At 38.1% G+C, this 17,110-nt stretch overlaps 2 protein-coding genes across 3 annotated transcripts in view; one reads left to right on the top strand and one right to left on the bottom strand.

Annotated features, from left to right (window-relative positions):
- The window catches only part of nptnb (neuroplastin b), a 45,736-nt gene extending 30,807 nt beyond the window's left edge, over nt 1-14,929 (top strand). The window contains exons 5-9 of the mRNA XM_061765644.1: nt 2,205-2,338; nt 2,421-2,694; nt 11,942-11,963; nt 13,657-13,713; nt 13,827-14,929. Coding sequence (XP_061621628.1) covers nt 2,205-2,338; nt 2,421-2,694; nt 11,942-11,963; nt 13,657-13,713; nt 13,827-13,830 — 491 coding nt within the window. The 3' untranslated portion in view covers nt 13,831-14,929. The remainder of the gene's footprint in view (nt 1-2,204; nt 2,339-2,420; nt 2,695-11,941; nt 11,964-13,656; nt 13,714-13,826) is intronic.
- The window catches only part of rec114 (REC114 meiotic recombination protein), a 65,150-nt gene continuing 61,793 nt past the window's right edge, over nt 13,754-17,110 (bottom strand). For both annotated transcript variants that reach the window (XM_061765647.1, XM_061765648.1), the window contains one exon: nt 13,754-15,287. In XM_061765647.1, coding sequence (XP_061621631.1) covers nt 15,123-15,287 — 165 coding nt within the window. In that variant the 3' untranslated portion in view covers nt 13,754-15,122. The remainder of the gene's footprint in view (nt 15,288-17,110) is intronic.

Below are 17,110 nucleotides of genomic sequence, written 5' to 3'. Positions count from 1 at the left end.
CTAACATTTGGTATGCTAACATACAGTATAGCAAGATAGCAACCTGAGTACAAAAACACGCTATCGGCAATCAAGAATTTTAATTCCTTGGAGTGAGGCACAAAGCTAATGAGACCGGATGAAATGCTAAAATGCTAACATGGTGTTCTAACATGTACCCAGATATCAAACTAACCATATATATTTTATTCAGTTAGTAGGCCACTTCCTGTTTCATGGAGGAAGACAAACAGTCACGAAAGATGCCGTTATGATTCAGGGAGATAAACAATTCCAATAATACCATAAAAGCCCTAAACAGAAATAGAAGAAATCGTTTTATACTAACTGTCTGCTGTGATCAAGGTCATTGACAAAAATAAAGCTAGTGCTGGCCTAAGACTTTTGGCCAGTCCTGCCAATCATCACAAGCAAATCAGATTGAAAGCTGCCAACTGAGGATTTAATTTAACTGTCCCTCAGTCATCCAATGACATCCTCATGCGCATCCTCCTCTCTGACAGCTATGACCTCGGCCCTCCTCAAACGTCCACGCTCTTTATGACCGCCTGGCACAAACAGTTTAATAATCACAAGAGTGTGAAATTGAGGTTTCTGCTGGTTTGGCGCCACTTCGAACAGTTGTCCCTGCACTGTCACTCGTTGACATAATACAGGGCAGGGATAAGGCGCAAATGAGCTTGGCCACTCCTCCGCTCAGGGCAGCACGTGGGCTCCATAATTAGAGTGGGGGTGATGTCACCAAAGAGCTTAGACCCCCCTCTTGCTCCATTATCCATGTGCAACTGAAAAAAATTATCACTCAGGGTCTTATCCCGCTTAATTGCATGGAAGGAATTATTGTAATTTTGGTGGATTAGCAGCAGAGTTGTTCTCCTCTCACCGAGAAAAAAGTCAAATGAAGAGTCTCACCTCTTCTGTTGGCAGATTGTTGTGACTTGGCGCTTGATCTCAGTGCTTTTCTAACCCCGGTTTTGAATTGACATTATCCCAGTGTTCCTTAAACAAAACCAATTTATTTAATTCGTTTGGCATTGCATTCTGTTTTGTGGAATACAATTTGGAGTTTTTGAAATGCAAAATCTGAAGGCACTAATACGTCACTGATCCCTCCCTCTCATGACCTCAATATGATTTGATATGTTTTCTTTTTTTCGCCATCTTGCACTGTGATCTTACTCATTGCAGGGATTTGGTCATAGGGGTACACCGAAACTATAGATTTTACTGGTCAGAACCATCTGTCTGGGAAAACCTCATTTGGCCAAAGGTCTTTCAAAGGCTTTCCATCTTTCTGATGAAAATAAAAAGGGTAACTAAGTATAAAATAGTGTTAAACCGTCCTGCGATTCGCTGGTGAACCATTCCAGGGCGTTACCTGCCTCTTGCCTGTCAGATCGAATAGGCTCCAGCTCACCCACAACACTAACTAGGACAAGTGCTATAGAAAATGGATGGAATAGTAGTGTTAAACATCATTTGGGGTCTATCGAGACACCTTTTTTTTTTTTTTTTTTTAACTAAGACATTATAGAGTTGAAATACACTGGAGCCTCCAAAGTCGAACACAGTCTGTTCTGTGACGCTAGTTGCTTTACAAATAAATAAATAAAAATCCATAGCATAAAATACATTAATTTGTTCCAGAGTCAAACTATCACAATAATGAAGCCTACATGAACTCTGCCAGTGATTTTCAATACAATACTTTTCCTATTCTGTCATACACAATGTAAAATAAAACTAAAATGAAATGAAATCTAGTCAAGCTTTGAACGTGTAGTTGAGAGGAAATAGGAAGGTGTAGGAAGGTGTTTGGAGAATGATACTGTCACCTCGTGGCCCTTTATCGGTATTGCAGGAATGAACTAGCTTGAGTTTTGTGTTTCCTTCATCGGTCTGTGCCTTGGTCGTTAACATGGGTGGTTGAGAATTAGGAAAAGTCAAGTGTTACGTGTAGTACAAATTCTAGTACAAAAGGGTCATTTCCATGCTAGTCATTAGCCGGTATGGTATTAGCTATTTGCTATTTATGTTAGCATATGCTTGGTAAAAGCTTGCACGAAATCTACAATGTATTTTTAAACTTTTTGTATTACCAGGACACTTATCCACACACTGTATTATACCTTGCTCTTCTTCTTCTGTCACATGTTGCCTTCAGTTTAGCTCCGTTAACAATCTATTTCTATGTGTTATCGTAGCAAAACCTGTTATCACCGGCCATAAACGAAGTGAAAATAAAAATGAGGGGGAAAATGCTATGCTTTACTGCAAGTCAGTCGGGTATCCACATCCCACCTGGACATGGCGTAAACTGGAAGGGACTTCCGCCACAGTAAGATAATTGGATTGATATTACCAAATAAACTTAAATATAATGTATTTTTGACATTCATTAAGCCCTTTAACCATTTCAGGACATTGACAACTCCACTGGACGCTTCTTCATAACCAGTCGAGACAACTACACAGAGATGAACATCATAAACTTGGATATAAATACAGATCCTGGGAAGTACGAGTGCAATGCGACCAACGTTATCGGGACCACCGCAGAAATCACCATTCTGCGGGTGAGAAGCCATCTCGCACCGCTCTGGCCGTTCCTGGGAGTGCTCGCAGAAATCATCATCCTCGTAGTAATCATCGTCGTATATGAGAAACGCAAGAGGCCAGATGACATTATTGATGGTAAGAGAACCTAAACTGTTTCTGACTGTCAGATGTATATGTTTACTGTATTTATTTGCCATGTTTGTGTGTTTGCAATAAGAAAGACAAATGTAAAAGCAATGCCCTGTTCAAAATAGGAGTGGGAATCAAGGAGTAACTTGTGATCCAATGCGATAACGTCACAATACTGCGATTATGTGATAAGCGATGTATTACGATTATGAAATATAAGAAGAGCCAAATTCAAAAATGATTGCTCTTGCTCTGCCATTCATGTGCAGATTATTAACTTTCATTGAACATGTTCAAACTAAGGCCAATTAATTGTTTTAACAGGTTAAAATTCAGGTTTGTCAGATTTAAAGGTCTTAAATAAATGTCATATTTGTCACAATAATGAAAATGGATAAGTGGTACAGAAAATGGATGGATGGATGGATGGATTTCTAGCATTTTGGAAAACGCAAATATCTGACTAAAGAGTGGAAAATGTATTTTAAAAGAGGTCTTTATTTGCAGGTATAGAAAAACATTTTACGAAAATACATTTCCATTTTCCATAATAATTTTGTCCTTCCGCTAGACTTTCCATTGATATACTTGGACACAACACTCTGTGAACAGCCAGCCTCCTTAGCTATGAGGTTTTGTGGCTTACCCATCCTATAGAGGGTAACAATGATGATCTTCTGGCGAGTTGTCAAGTCTGCAGTCTTCCCCATATTGAACCCAACTGAGACAATTAAACCAAACTGAAGCAATTTAATTACATCTGGGGAAACCTGTGCAGGTGCTTTGAGTTTATTAGATAATTAGTGTGTGACGCTCAGTTTAAAACATTTATGGCCTGCAAAATTTGGGCTGATTTCTTCACAGTATTGCAACTTTGTGGGATTTATGAGCTGGAAACCCAAATTATGTAAAAATAATCAAATAAATACTTGAAATTGTTTAAATTGTGGGCCCTGAATCTATAATCTATAAAAGATAAATAAACTTTTCCATGATATTTACATTTTTTGGAAAGGGCATGTATTAAATAAAAACATCAGACGCACTTGTAAGTTTATCTGTTTCCTGGTATGTTTGTATTTAATGCATTTGATGTTTTTAAATGTTTACGGTTTATGAAAATTCAGAAAGCAAATGTTTTTCTCGGCTTTAACTGATAGAAAGCATAGTTCGACAAGGTAATAAAGTTATCAGTGCCTTACTGCTTTTTTTACATTGAATTCTGCAGGGTTAAAACATTCAGTTTTACAAGAACAATTGCAACAAAAAAAAAAAAAAAAAAAAAGAAGAAATGACACCAGTTAGCCAATCGGCTTTATTCTTGCTGGTGTTAATTTTCTTAAGTAGTTGACAAAACATAGTGAACAGAGCTACTAGAAACGTAATTTAAAATAGCATACTTAAATAGTTTCACTGTTCACTTAGGTACACAATGTTGAAAGAACAACAGAGCCAAATCAAAATTCAAACTTGTCTTTGTGGGTGCAGCTGCAAACACAGTGAATTGATCATGTACATTGTGTGATATCGATGCAGAATAGCATCATATTTCATCATTCTCCAAATATGAATATGAGCAGGGTACACACATACTGATTTTGAACATCTTAACCGATTTTTAAAAAGGTGAGCAATTCATATTGATTGCACACAGAACGATTTGCCATTGTTAACACATTTAGTATTTACAATTGTTGGCCCAGACTGTTTACCAAGCAGATTGGGGAGGACAAATTATTATTTTTTTTCCTTCACTTTTAATACACCCCACCCCACACAATAGTTCCTCAGGACAATCTTGAGGAGGCATTCGAAAAGTGAGCCTTTGCTGACTTAAATCGTAAGGGAGAAAATGCTCAAATTTGTACCGATTGTCGGTATGTGTGTACCCCACTTAAGTATCCGTTGTGATCAGCTGACTGTGTCGAAAGGGAACAGGAAGTGTATTGCCTCACGTAATCCCCATGATAGACGCATGTAAATATGACCTTTATGAATTCACATTAGGTAAACAATAGGAGAACTAACCTTCTGAGGAGCAGCTGTTCCTTTGACTGACAGCAGTTGTAACAATGGTGTTGATAATATGATGTGTAACTGTATTGGTTTCTATACTGAATTGGTTACTATTCTTCCCTCCTCCTTCTTTCCAAACGGCGCCATAATCTAAATGGGTGGTAAGTGAGATATTCTGCATGATAAAGATGTCTTTTATCAGTTATTTTAACAAGCCTACTGTCCATTGCCCCAAAAACTCAAGTGTGAATTTGGCACTGTAGCGTAGTGTTTGTTAAATATGTGAGCTACTGCCAGAGATTCAATACTCCTCAAACGATGTAATATTAGGTTATGTGAGTGCTTCGGCGGACAAACAAAAACATGCTTTGCATGCACCCCCTCGCAATAATTTTTTGAGCCTTCTGCGGAGCCGCATCGCACAAACTCGGTTTCGAGCGTGGGTAGACACACTGTAAACAAGCAGGTAAACAACGCCTGCGAAAACAACTTTGTAGGAACATGCTCTTCACTGCAGCAAAAAGCTTCAGGCAAACATTTTACAGGCTGAGACTGAACACTATGTCTTATTTATCTAAATGAAATGTGATTTAAAAAAAATACCAAGGGAAGCTGAAGAAAAAAAAATTGAGAACTGATTTGAAATTCAAATAATCTTTCTCAATGTATTAAACCATATTGTGCCTTTACAACTGTCTTATGGTTGTGGTGGAGCCCAAATCCCGAGGAAGACATGACCGCTCGAAAATGTCTTGAAACCCCAAAGGCATCCCCGAGTCAACAAAGGTTACATCTAACCTTTACGACTGCAATTTTATCATCTTCAAAATACAACATACAATGACGGCCCCACTTATACACTAAATCAGAACCGCGACAGGCCCTGCTGTCATTATAGATCAGAGCGGGGCAACCAAACACTCATAAAGCCCAAACAAAGCTTCAGGGTACATCTGGCTTTTGTTGTTATAAAGCAAACATAGAAGATTTACTCAGGCAAATGTGAAAGGAATATTAAACAGCTATATTTTGTTTCGACTTAGGGTGTTTCTCTTTTCTTATTGCAATCCATACACCAAACCAAACCGGTTGGAGTTTGCTGTAAAACTAAACACACAAGAAAAAAAATGTGTGTTCCCTTGTTATACTGCGGTTCACCTATTGCGAATTCAGTGCATTTTTTTTCATATTCATTCATTTCACTTTCCGTACCGCTTATCCTCACTAGGGTCGTTGGCGTGCTGGAGCCTATCCCAGCTATCTTCGGGTGAGAGGCAGGGTACGCCCTGAACTGGTTGCCAGCCAATTGCAGAGCACTTACCTGTATAATCGAACAACCATTCGCCCTCACATTCACACCTACGGGCAATTTAGAGTCTTCAATTCACCTCCCATGCATGCTTTTGGATGTGGGAGGAAACCGGAGTACCTGGAGAAAACCCACGGAGGCACAGGGAGAACATGCAAACTCCACACATGCGAGGCTGCATTTGAACCCGGGTCCTCAGAACTGTGAGGCAGATGTGCTAACCAGTCGGTCACCGTGCCGCCATATTCATATGGCCCATAATTCATATTTCACAGGAATTGGAGTGTATGCTGTAATTGTTTTGTGGTAAGATAAGCACATCCTAAACTAAAACATTAAAACTGTCAAAAATAAAATCATAATAAATAAAAACAAAGGGAAAAAAATCATTGAAACAGATATTAAAAGGAATAAAATGTACATTGTGTACAGCACTAAGGTGCATTTAAGAGTTTAAAAGGTGTTTTAGGTATATGGAAAGTGTTTATAAGAGTATGGTGGAGGTTAATAGGAGTTTGAGGAAGATTCTTAAGAGTCTGAGGAGGTTCATTAAAGCTTTAAAATATGCAGAAATAATACCCCCAAAATTTATGGTGGCTACTTCACAGATTTCATCTATTGCGGGGGTGGTCCAGAACCCCCACTTCCCCGCAGTAAATGAGGGATTACTGTACGCATATTGGATATTTAAACATGAGACATAGTTCATTTTAGAAGCATCACCACCTCAATGCTATCGGTCAATGGAAAACCATATCGAATGGCTAGCAAAAAAATTCCATTTGATCAATTTATCTTCAAATAACGAATATTCACACTCAAACGCTGTAGTAACACATACAGACAGGTAATATAACAATACTCACAGGCTTACTGTATATTCTTCCTAAGATAGGAAAACGAAGTTAAAGTTCGATCCAGACATTCTTCTTGTATTCTTTTTTATCTTAATGTAAATGCGTATCTCCGTGTGCACTGCACTGCCCCTAAGAGGCAAAGGAGCACACAGCAGGAACAGCAGGTATTTGTTTTTATTTAGCTTTTTTATTGCAATTTTTTTTTCATATATAATTTTTCTACTTGTTACTAATTTATTTTCTGGTTGTTCTATTAAGTTATATTTAAAGTTGTGCTTTTGAAATCAATGAATAATCGTGTTTATTAATCATGCTTTAAATATCAATCAAAATAAACGTGATTATTATTTGTTCCATAATCGCCCAGTCCTACGGTGCGGTTTGACTCTCAAACAGAAAACATTTTTATTATTTATTATCGGAAACATTTTGAAATCTAAACAAAATGGAGGTCCACCCCAGCTTCCAAAAACAGATTGTCTGGCCTCAGAGGTTCCACTGTATTAGACCAGATAATGCTTAATGTGTATCCTGTAAGGAAGTACAATGTGGATTTACTTAGATTAATGCACATTATTTGGTGTTAAGTATAGTGCAAATTTAATCATCACTTGCATCTAGATTTTATACACTTTGACTTTCTGATATTCAAGTGGTGGCCTTAAAATCTTCCAAATCTTATAGTATAAAACATGTTACAGCTACTCAATGCACTTGACAACAGCTTAAAATAGCCACCCAATCAATAGCTTACAAATAAAATGCTATTTATCTATGATCTATTTTTAAGTAGTATTTTCTTCTCTGAAAATAACACGAGAGTGTTGCAGTCCACAACCTTCTGCTATCATCTGGGGACAAACAACAAAGTAATAATAAAACTCTTTAGTAAAATAAAACATCTCGTGTATCAGTGCATACACAGCTCAAGTGTGTGCATGGCCTCCAGTTGGTTTCATCCACTGGAAAAATGAAGCGATTAAGGTGGATTATATTTGCTATGTCTATGCCATTCAAATCAAAGGTGAGGACTCTCAACTGACGAGGCACAGCCTCACTAAAATCTCCTTTTAGCATCCCAGATTCCTCCCGGTTTTGGCCCCCCGTCTGCGTGCATTATGACTTGCTGTGAACACTTTTCATGCTCCATAGCTGAGGGCTCTGAGGCAGAGGCTCCCATATCTACTCTGTGTTTCAAATTGAGTTGCTTGAGATTTTTACTGTGTGATCATTTTTGCAAAAAAAAAAAGCATTCTTAGTGAGATAACATGCAATTCAAACAAAAGTGATTATGTTGTTCTCACTGTCACACAGTAAAAATCTATTATTTGTCATGTGCTTGCAGAGGCAGTATAGTAAACACAGCTTGTGTGGGTTATGCATAGGAGGTGAGAAAATGGTGGCATATGCAGAAAGACGTCCTGCCGCAATCGATCGCAGCGCCATGTCTGATGACTAACAATATGACTGATGTCCTATTCTGCTTCATATTAATGCCATGGAATGCTGATGTAAAGCTGGTGATCTGCGACTTTGTAACTGCATGTGGCTGCTTAGTTGACACATTTGCATCTGTATGCCAAACACCAACCAGCTCTTCAAGGGCACCAAATGAAACGATACCCACTTAAGCCTTGTTTCCACCAAGTTATACGGTTCAATTCGGTACAAATTTGACAAAATTTGCTGAATTGGCTTGGCACAAAATAAACGAACAATTAAACAATGGGAATTGAGGAGTAGCTCAATACGATACGATAACATCGCAATGCAGCGACTGTGAGCTAAACAAAGTATTACAAAGAAATCTACGACATTATTTATAGTTATTATAATTCAGTAACCTATATTAGTAGTTTAAACTGTAAATACTGTGCTGTGAAAAAGTATTCGCCCCCTTCACAAATTATTATATCTTTGCAGTTTCCCCACTTTAATGTTTAAGATCAAGCAAGTGTAAATATCATTTTTAAATGATGGTTTTATTTATTAAGAAAAAAAGAATATTTAAAGCTACTTAGCCCCCCAAACACACTTTTTAGTTCATTTTCACTGAACACACCCAAGCCTGATTACCTGAAGTCCAGACCTGTTCAATCAAGAAATTACTTGAACCTGTTTGACAAAATGAAGTCGCAATAAAATGCCTGGATCCAAAGAAGTTCAAGAACAGACGAGAAATTAACTGACACCATTTCTAAAGCTTTGGGATTCCAGCGAACTACGGTGAGCCAAAGGTTACAAATCTATTTCTAAACCTTTAGGATTCCAGCAAACTACAGTGAGAGCCATCATGCACAAATTGAGAAAGCATGGAAGTGTGGTGAGCCTTCCCAGGAATGACACAAATACATAATTACCCCAAGAGCACAGCGAAGACTCATCCAGGAGTTCAACAAAAGAATCGATGACAAGATCTAAAGAACTGCAGGGCTCCCTTGCCTCAGTTAAGGTTGGTGTTTATGACCCAACAATAAGGAAAAAACTAAAAAAAAAATTACATTCATGGCAGAGTTCAAAGGCGAAAACCATTGTTAACCAAAAAGAACAATAAAGGGTCATCTTACTTTTGTCACCCAAAAAAAACAAAAACATCTGACTGATTCCCAAGACTTTTTGGAGAATATTCTATGGACTAACGAGACAAAAGTTGAACTTTTTAGAAGGTGTGTGTCTCGATACATCTGGAGTAAGTGCAACACACCATTTCAGAAAAAGAACATTACACCAACAGTCAAATGTGGTGGTACTGTGATGGTCTAAGGCTGCTTTGCTCCTTCAGGACCTGGACGATTTGCTGTGATTGATGCAACCATTAATTCTGCTCTTTACCAGAAAATCCTGAAGGAGAATGTTCAGCCATCATGTCGTGACCTCAAGCTGAAGTGCATTTCATTTCTGCAGCAGGAAAATCCTCCAAAACACACCAGCAAGTCGTCTGAATGGCTTTTTTAAAAAAAAAAAAAAAGGTTTTGGAGTGGCCTTGTCAAAGTCTGGACTTGAATACGACTGAAATGCTGTGGCATGACCTTAAAAAGGGCAGTTTATGCTTTATCTCCACAGAGATGTGAAAGACTCATTCCCAGTTACAGAAAACGCTTGATTTCAGTTGTAGCTGCTGAGGGTGGCTCAACCAGTTATTAGGTTCTGGAGTCCTTTACTTTTTCACACAGGGCCAGGTAGTTTTGAATCTTTTCTTTTTTTTCCGTAATGAATCAAATCACCATTTAAAAACTGCATTTTATGTTTACTTGGGTTATCTTTGATATTTACATTTGTTTGATGGTCTTAAACATTTAAAAAAAAAAATAGAATTTGAGAAAGGGGCCAAAACTTTTGCACAGCACTGTATACCACAAACTATGGTCCCAAAACATTTTAATATTATTTCAAACTCTACCAAACTTACACTTAAAAATAAATGGATTACAAATGATATTTTTTAGAATAAAACACACATGTATATCACCTTCCAAAATACAATTTTTTAAGCAATAACGAGACTTCTGTTGTTTGCTAGCTTGAACTTTCTTAATAGCCACTTGGCATAGTAAATACATACACGTGGAAAAGACTCTCCATAACTTACCTAACAACCTAGGCTAAACTTAGCTCCTCCCCGACATCTTGATCTCTCTGTCGATCTGTATAACTCCCTAGACATTAACTACGACTTTCCTAGTAGCCAAGGCTTTAGTGCCATCTTGTGAAATTTTTGGGGTTACAATAACTCCAGAAAAAAAAACCTCATAGCCATGAATAGGTGAGTTTTTTTTAGCGATTAGATAAGGATAGGTTCTGCAAAAAAAAAAAAAAACAAGGCAAATATGTGAATAGTGAACGAGTAGATGAGGGTTCACTGTATTCTTTTGTTGGGGTATCTTCTGCAGTGGTATGCTTCAGTAAACAGGATTCTTTTCATTGATTGGTTGACAGAGAAATGGCAGCCTTCTTTCATGTTACAATGGAATTAACAGAATGGGAAGAAAACAAAAACTCTAATAAAAAATGCTGCGGATTACAAAGTCCTATTTATTGTTTCCAGGTAAACTTCACTGCACCACGGCGTTTATTGTCTTAACTCAATTATTGTCTCGGTGGTATGCCATGATGTCATACTATTTTAGTAGCTTACACAGCTTTCGCCATTGCTAGCTGAAAAACAGAAGCCTGATTCGGTTTTACCGATCTGAATTGTACCATTAGTGGAAATGTGGCTTTTTGTATCAGTTCTCTTTTCTACGATGTTTCTCAATGTGATGTTGACATTCCGGCCTTTTAAAAAAAAAATAATAATAATAATAATGCACTGCTCATTGAATGAATGTATGACTATTCTCATTTAAATAATTTATTATTATGAATGAATTACAAATCAGCAGTAAATGCAGAGATTCGTGCTTTAGGGAAATAATAAAATGACTATGATGCTACGGAAAGCGCAAAAAAGGTTCATGCTATCATGCCAAATCGATCACAATGGGTCATCTGTGTATTGTTTTATTAGGGCCTTTTCAAAAAAATCACTGTGATATTGCTGGGTGTAATTAAAAGTTGGCTTCAAATGAGCCATTTGTAAGCCTCCTACACGTATGCTCTGTCTGACAATGAATAGCAACTCCCGAGGGTTAAAATTAGATTTGTGGTAGCTTTTGTGGATCCAACACAGTGTTGTCAAATTCCACTATTCAAATGATATGTTACTCCTGGCTGTTTTACCACGCTAACATAGTCCTGCAGCTTTCCAAGAAGCCTCATTTTCAAATGTATCCTTTGAATTTGACACAGTCTACGCATAAAACGCCGCTGACTTATCACGAGTGCAGGGTTGTGTCACACCACCATTCAAAGCAATCTGTTCTCTCAGCAAACATTCAGCTTGAATGATTCGGTGACCTATATTGAGGAACTTTGGAGGGTCTCTAACTCTATTTTTTGTCTTTTTTATGCCTCAGTGAAATAGCTACCTGTGCAAAGTTGCTGTGCTAGATTTGACATACATTCTTTGATTACCTTTATCTCACGTTTGTCTCCTCTGTTTGTTTTTCATCGCCCGTTCTCCACTTCATAGATGATGAGCCAGTTGGACCAATGTAAGTTAGCAGATCTACACACATACAGTATTTCCTCAAACAGTGGCCATCCCTCAAATAAATGCCATGGCCCAATTAGCCTGATGCGTCACACACAAGACAAGTAAATGCTTTCCTCAGAATGAAGCCTTCCTTTTCCCCTTCCAGAAGAAAAAATATTACTAACTGTAATTAAATATGGTTTACATGTGGACAACTGCTGAGCCCACTTGAACTCTGTTGCTAACCAAAACCACTGCTCCAAAGCCTCTCTCGGATGAGTTTAAGTGTGGATTCTTATTGCAAAAAAAAATAAAATAAAAACATTTCCCTGTGCAGTATTAAAGATGATCTTACTTAAGATCCGACGTGGTCACGTTGCAAAGTTGTGCACGTCCATGTTTACATTCCAGGGGCTGCCTAATCTGCCTTATTTCCTGCCACATTGCTGCATTTCTTTGTATTTTGTTTTAAAATCCACTTTCAAAGAAACCCCCCTTTCGCATCAAGAAGACATTAACTAATAAATATAATTGACTCGGTTCATAGACACTATGGTTCACATGCGGACAAAAAGTTAACTGCCCGAGCCCATTTGAACTCTCTTGCTAACCAAAACAGCAGAACCAAAACGCATAAACAGTCTCTCGGATTGCTTAAAGTGTGGCATCTTATCCCACGTTCTAACCAAGTTCAATGACTAGTATTAAACGTGATCTGTGAACCTGGGGCCTTCGTCGATAATATTTTACCTAACGTGGTCACTCGGCAATGTGTGCGTCCATGTTCATGTTTCGAGCCTGGCCATTCTGCCTTGCTTCTTGACTCTTTCCAGCATTTCTCCATAATAGTCCTTTTTATTTTACATTAAACTCCATCTTCAAATAGATGCCTCCCTTCCTCTGTTGCAGATGTAAACACAAACACATGTAAACAGTCACTCAGATGAATTAGTGTGGAGTCCACACTGAGCCACGTTAAAAAAACAAGTTCCCTACTCAGTATTAAAGAGTGGAGAGGGCATCTTAGCTAATTGGATATAACCTAACATGTTCGGACTACATATTTTTGTTCCAGGGCGCTGCCCAGTCTGCCTTGCTACTTGTGTCTTCGCTGCATTTCTCCATAAGTGTTTTGTACTTTATGTATTTTGCTCCACTTTCGGATAGACACCTCCTTTTTCCCAACAGGAAGGAAAACTTGTAGTATTCGTAATTAACTCAACTCATAGACAGTTTACACATAGAAAAGGTTACCTGACGCCCATGTGAACACTATTACTAGTCCAAACAGTATCACTGAAGCACATAAAGTCTCTCAGTATGGAATCTCAATGCATTCTGTCAACGAGTGCCCTGCTAATTAATAAAGCTGATCTTTCATTAAGTGGTGACAGCGTCGCTGCTACAGTAAGTGCTCGGTTCGCAATGTTGTGTCCAAGGGGGCTGCCCTTTCCGCCTCAGTTCTTGCCCTTTTTCTGCAGTTCTCTGCCTTTATATTTTTGCTTTAAAGACCACTTTATCTTGACGTACATTCAAATAAACCTTTAGCATTGTTTAAACTCATTTTAAAAAATGCTAAAAAAATGTCCCTCTATCTATGCCTCCCCCATGTGCAACACTGGGCCATTATTTGTGGAAAGACAGTAATTCAAACTGTGATTTCACCTACTTTTACCTTCATATTTTCTAAACCCCACCTCCTTCTTTCATAGGAAAACCATTTCTACAAACAACCACAAAGACAAAAACGTCCGCCAAAGGAACACGAAGTAAGTAATTGACTCAAGTAAGACACTGTGGAGAGTGATGGCGGGTGCTAAATATAGAACGCGCTGCCAAGGATTATCCGTGGTCATGCCTTCTCTTTATTTTCTCTTCACAGATAAGATGGTAAAACTGCAGTTTTTTGGCTACACAGTGGCATCTGAGTTGCAGGCTATCTTGAGGGAGAAAAAAATGAATAAAAGCATATCTTGTCTCTTTTTACAAGAAACAATATCAGCATAACACTGGCAACAAAGAGCAAGCGGAGGTGGGAGTCTTAAAGCATGCCTTGTCGCTTGGAGAGGTCAGGATGACGAATAGTGACTACATATCACCTAAGAGGTGTACACAATTTTTTTTTTCCTGATGTGATGTTGATGTCTCCTTAAATTATTTCAATCATGGCCCTGAGATGAGCTGACCCCCACTTTCCTTTTGTATGACATATCATGTAAATGCATGCAAAATAATTACGCAATAGGGTACTCAGAATAGACATCTTCTGTTGTTATCCCTCGTGTGGCTTTTGTTTTGCATCCCAAAAGGTTTTTTATAGTCATCCTGAGATATATATATATATATTCCTCTTGAACATTTGTACAGCATATCATGGTCATTTGATGTTTGATTTTGTGACGACAAGTCCATTTTTAATTGAACTTTTATTGTGAAGCAAGGGCTTCAGTGACTGGCAGTATTCAAAATGTAATGGCGAGTGAAAACAGATAATGAATAATGTGTGTTTAACTAACTAAATATCAATGGTATATGTATTACTTTAATTTCCTTTTGAGAGTAACTTAGATTGTCTTGTATATGTTGCAGTATGAGTGTTCAAATGATAGGAAATCTGTAAAAAAAAAAAAGATATTTTTTTTAACATTTCCTAATTTAATTAATAATTTTTATCTTGTATTTTTTTTGACTGTATAGCATGGCTATAATCCTATGCAAAATGTATTCTTGAATAGATTAAATGGAGGGCAGTTTGTTTTAATCAGTCAAGCTTTAATATCATGGGATCCCTTGGAAGCTGGCATAGCGACATTTACTGCTGTAGCTGCATGACTCCTCCTTTCAATACAATGTACTGATGATGTGTGTTGCGGTGGAAAACGGACCTGCGTTGATGTGAGAACAGAGGGACCAGAGTATATAGCCACGATCAAACATATGAATAAGACCAATATTTTTTTCTGAATAAAAAAATTCAAAAATGAACTTAAGTTTTGTTAAAGCTGTGTTAATCAACAATCTGAAATGTCCTAAGTGCTAACGCACGACCACAACACTGTCGACATTGGCAGCGCAAAGTGCACGCCTACGTAGCGAACGGCGTGGGAAAAACAGCAAACAAACACAAAAGCGCAGCGCTGGCATGACCTCTTCTCTCCCTTCAGTTGTCAATGATGATTCATTCTTCAAGTATTTTCCTCAGCTCGCCCTCCACCTGCTCCACCAAAGCAGGAAAGCTGGGATCCAGCAGACAAATGCGTACGAAGGCGTCCAGGTCTCCAGGTTCTGAAGACCCGTGACGGTACAGCCCAGGCAGCATCAGAGGCTTTTCTCCCAAGAGGTTCTGTTGAAATTCAATACCTTATATCAATCAATACAACAGGTCCTCAAAGCCCCATTTTTTAGGAGAATCCTCCAAATGTTCATCAAAGTTTGACACCATGCTTCGCCCGGTGGCGTAGGCAAAAGAAGTGTCACAATTTAGTGTAGACCATCTGGCAAGGATACCTTCTTCTGACTGGGACTCATTTGGGGGAATTCTCGAGATGGAGTTAGTACGAGCCTTGGAACTGGTTGATTGGCCGACATCCTGTTCAATTTCGAAACATGCGTCCTAAAGACTTTTTTGTGTGTCCTGTTATGATAGACATGTTTACCGAATTTCATGGAGATAGGTAAAACTGGTGTCTTCATGTTTCTAATTTTCTAGAGGGCTCTACTCAGTGAGTTGTGTTTAGGACCCTTAAAATACATACATTTTCAATCAGTGCTCAGGCGTTAAATACTGCATATCTCAGTCGGTTAGTAATTCACACTTTACCAAGAATTTCATGTAAATCCTGAGTGATGCTTTCAAGATGCCACTGAAAGACAAATGATTAGTATAATCTCTGAACATAGCATCTCAATGAATTGCCAATTGATTGACTATGGGGGAAATTAATCAAGTAATTTTGAAAAGCACACCACCAACAACTGTTTTTCGACTGTGCTGTCAATGTACGTTTACTAAGCATTGCAGTGACATTTTTGCGATTAAAATCAGCATAACTCATAGTTTAACGGTTATTTTAGCAACTTGATTTTGACCTGTTGGCATCAACAGCAGACAAGCAGCCATACTTTGTTTTTCATTGGCTTGTTTTATATTTATGGCCTAGAAATGTGTTTCTTACGATTATTTACTGTAAATGACTATTATTGCGTTAGCATAGGTTAGTGATGGCCTCATTTTTATAGATCACAAAAACCTGCCATTTGGAAAAGAAGTATGTAGACTTATTATATTCACTGTACATACAAATTGGGTTATGTCACTGTTGTTGGAATTGAAATCTGTACTAAACAGAGGACACTGTAATCAAAATGGATTATTAGTGTTTTGGAAAGTAGCTCCTCATATCTATCTGAAGAATGGAGAGCTTGCAGGTCTTCTTGTGCAATTACTGTACACACGTTGAGAAATTTAATAATTTAATACGATTCCATTTTCCAGAACAATAGTATGATGAAATGCTGACATGACAAATTTACGTCCTCCCCCCCCCCCACGTTTTACATCAAAACACCACACAAACTACATAAAATTTTGCATCAGAGATGTACAACCCCAATTCCAATGAAGTTGGGACGTTGTGTTAAACATAAATAAAAACAGAATACAATGATTTGCAAATCGTGTTCAACCTATATTTAATTGAATACACTACAAAGACAAGATATTTAATGTTCAAACAGATAAACTTTATTGTTTTTAGCAAATAATCATTAACTAAGAATTTTATGGCTGCAACATGTTCCAAAAAAGGTGGGACAGGTGGCAAAAAAGACTGAGAAAGTTGAGGAATGGTCACCAAACACCTGTTTGGAACATCCCATAGGTGAACAGGCTAATTGGGAACAGGTGGGTGCCATGATTGGGTATAAAAGGAGCTTCCCCGAATTGCTCAGTCATTCACAAGCAAAGATGGGGCGAGGTTCACCTCTTTGTGAACAAGTGCGTGAGAAAATAGTCGGAACAGTTTAAGGACAATGTTCCTCAACGTACAATTGCAAGGAATTTAGGGAATTCATCATCTACGGTCCATATCATCATCAAACGGTTCAGAGAATATGGAGAGATCACTGCATGTAAGCGGCAAGGCCGAAAACCAACGTTGAATGCCC

The sequence above is a fragment of the Phyllopteryx taeniolatus genome, chromosome 2 (assembly GCF_024500385.1).
Source record: "Phyllopteryx taeniolatus isolate TA_2022b chromosome 2, UOR_Ptae_1.2, whole genome shotgun sequence".
Taxonomy (NCBI): Eukaryota; Metazoa; Chordata; class Actinopteri; order Syngnathiformes; family Syngnathidae; genus Phyllopteryx; species Phyllopteryx taeniolatus.
Note: the sequence above shows the minus strand (reverse complement) of the source record. Positions and strands in the feature narration are given on the sequence as shown.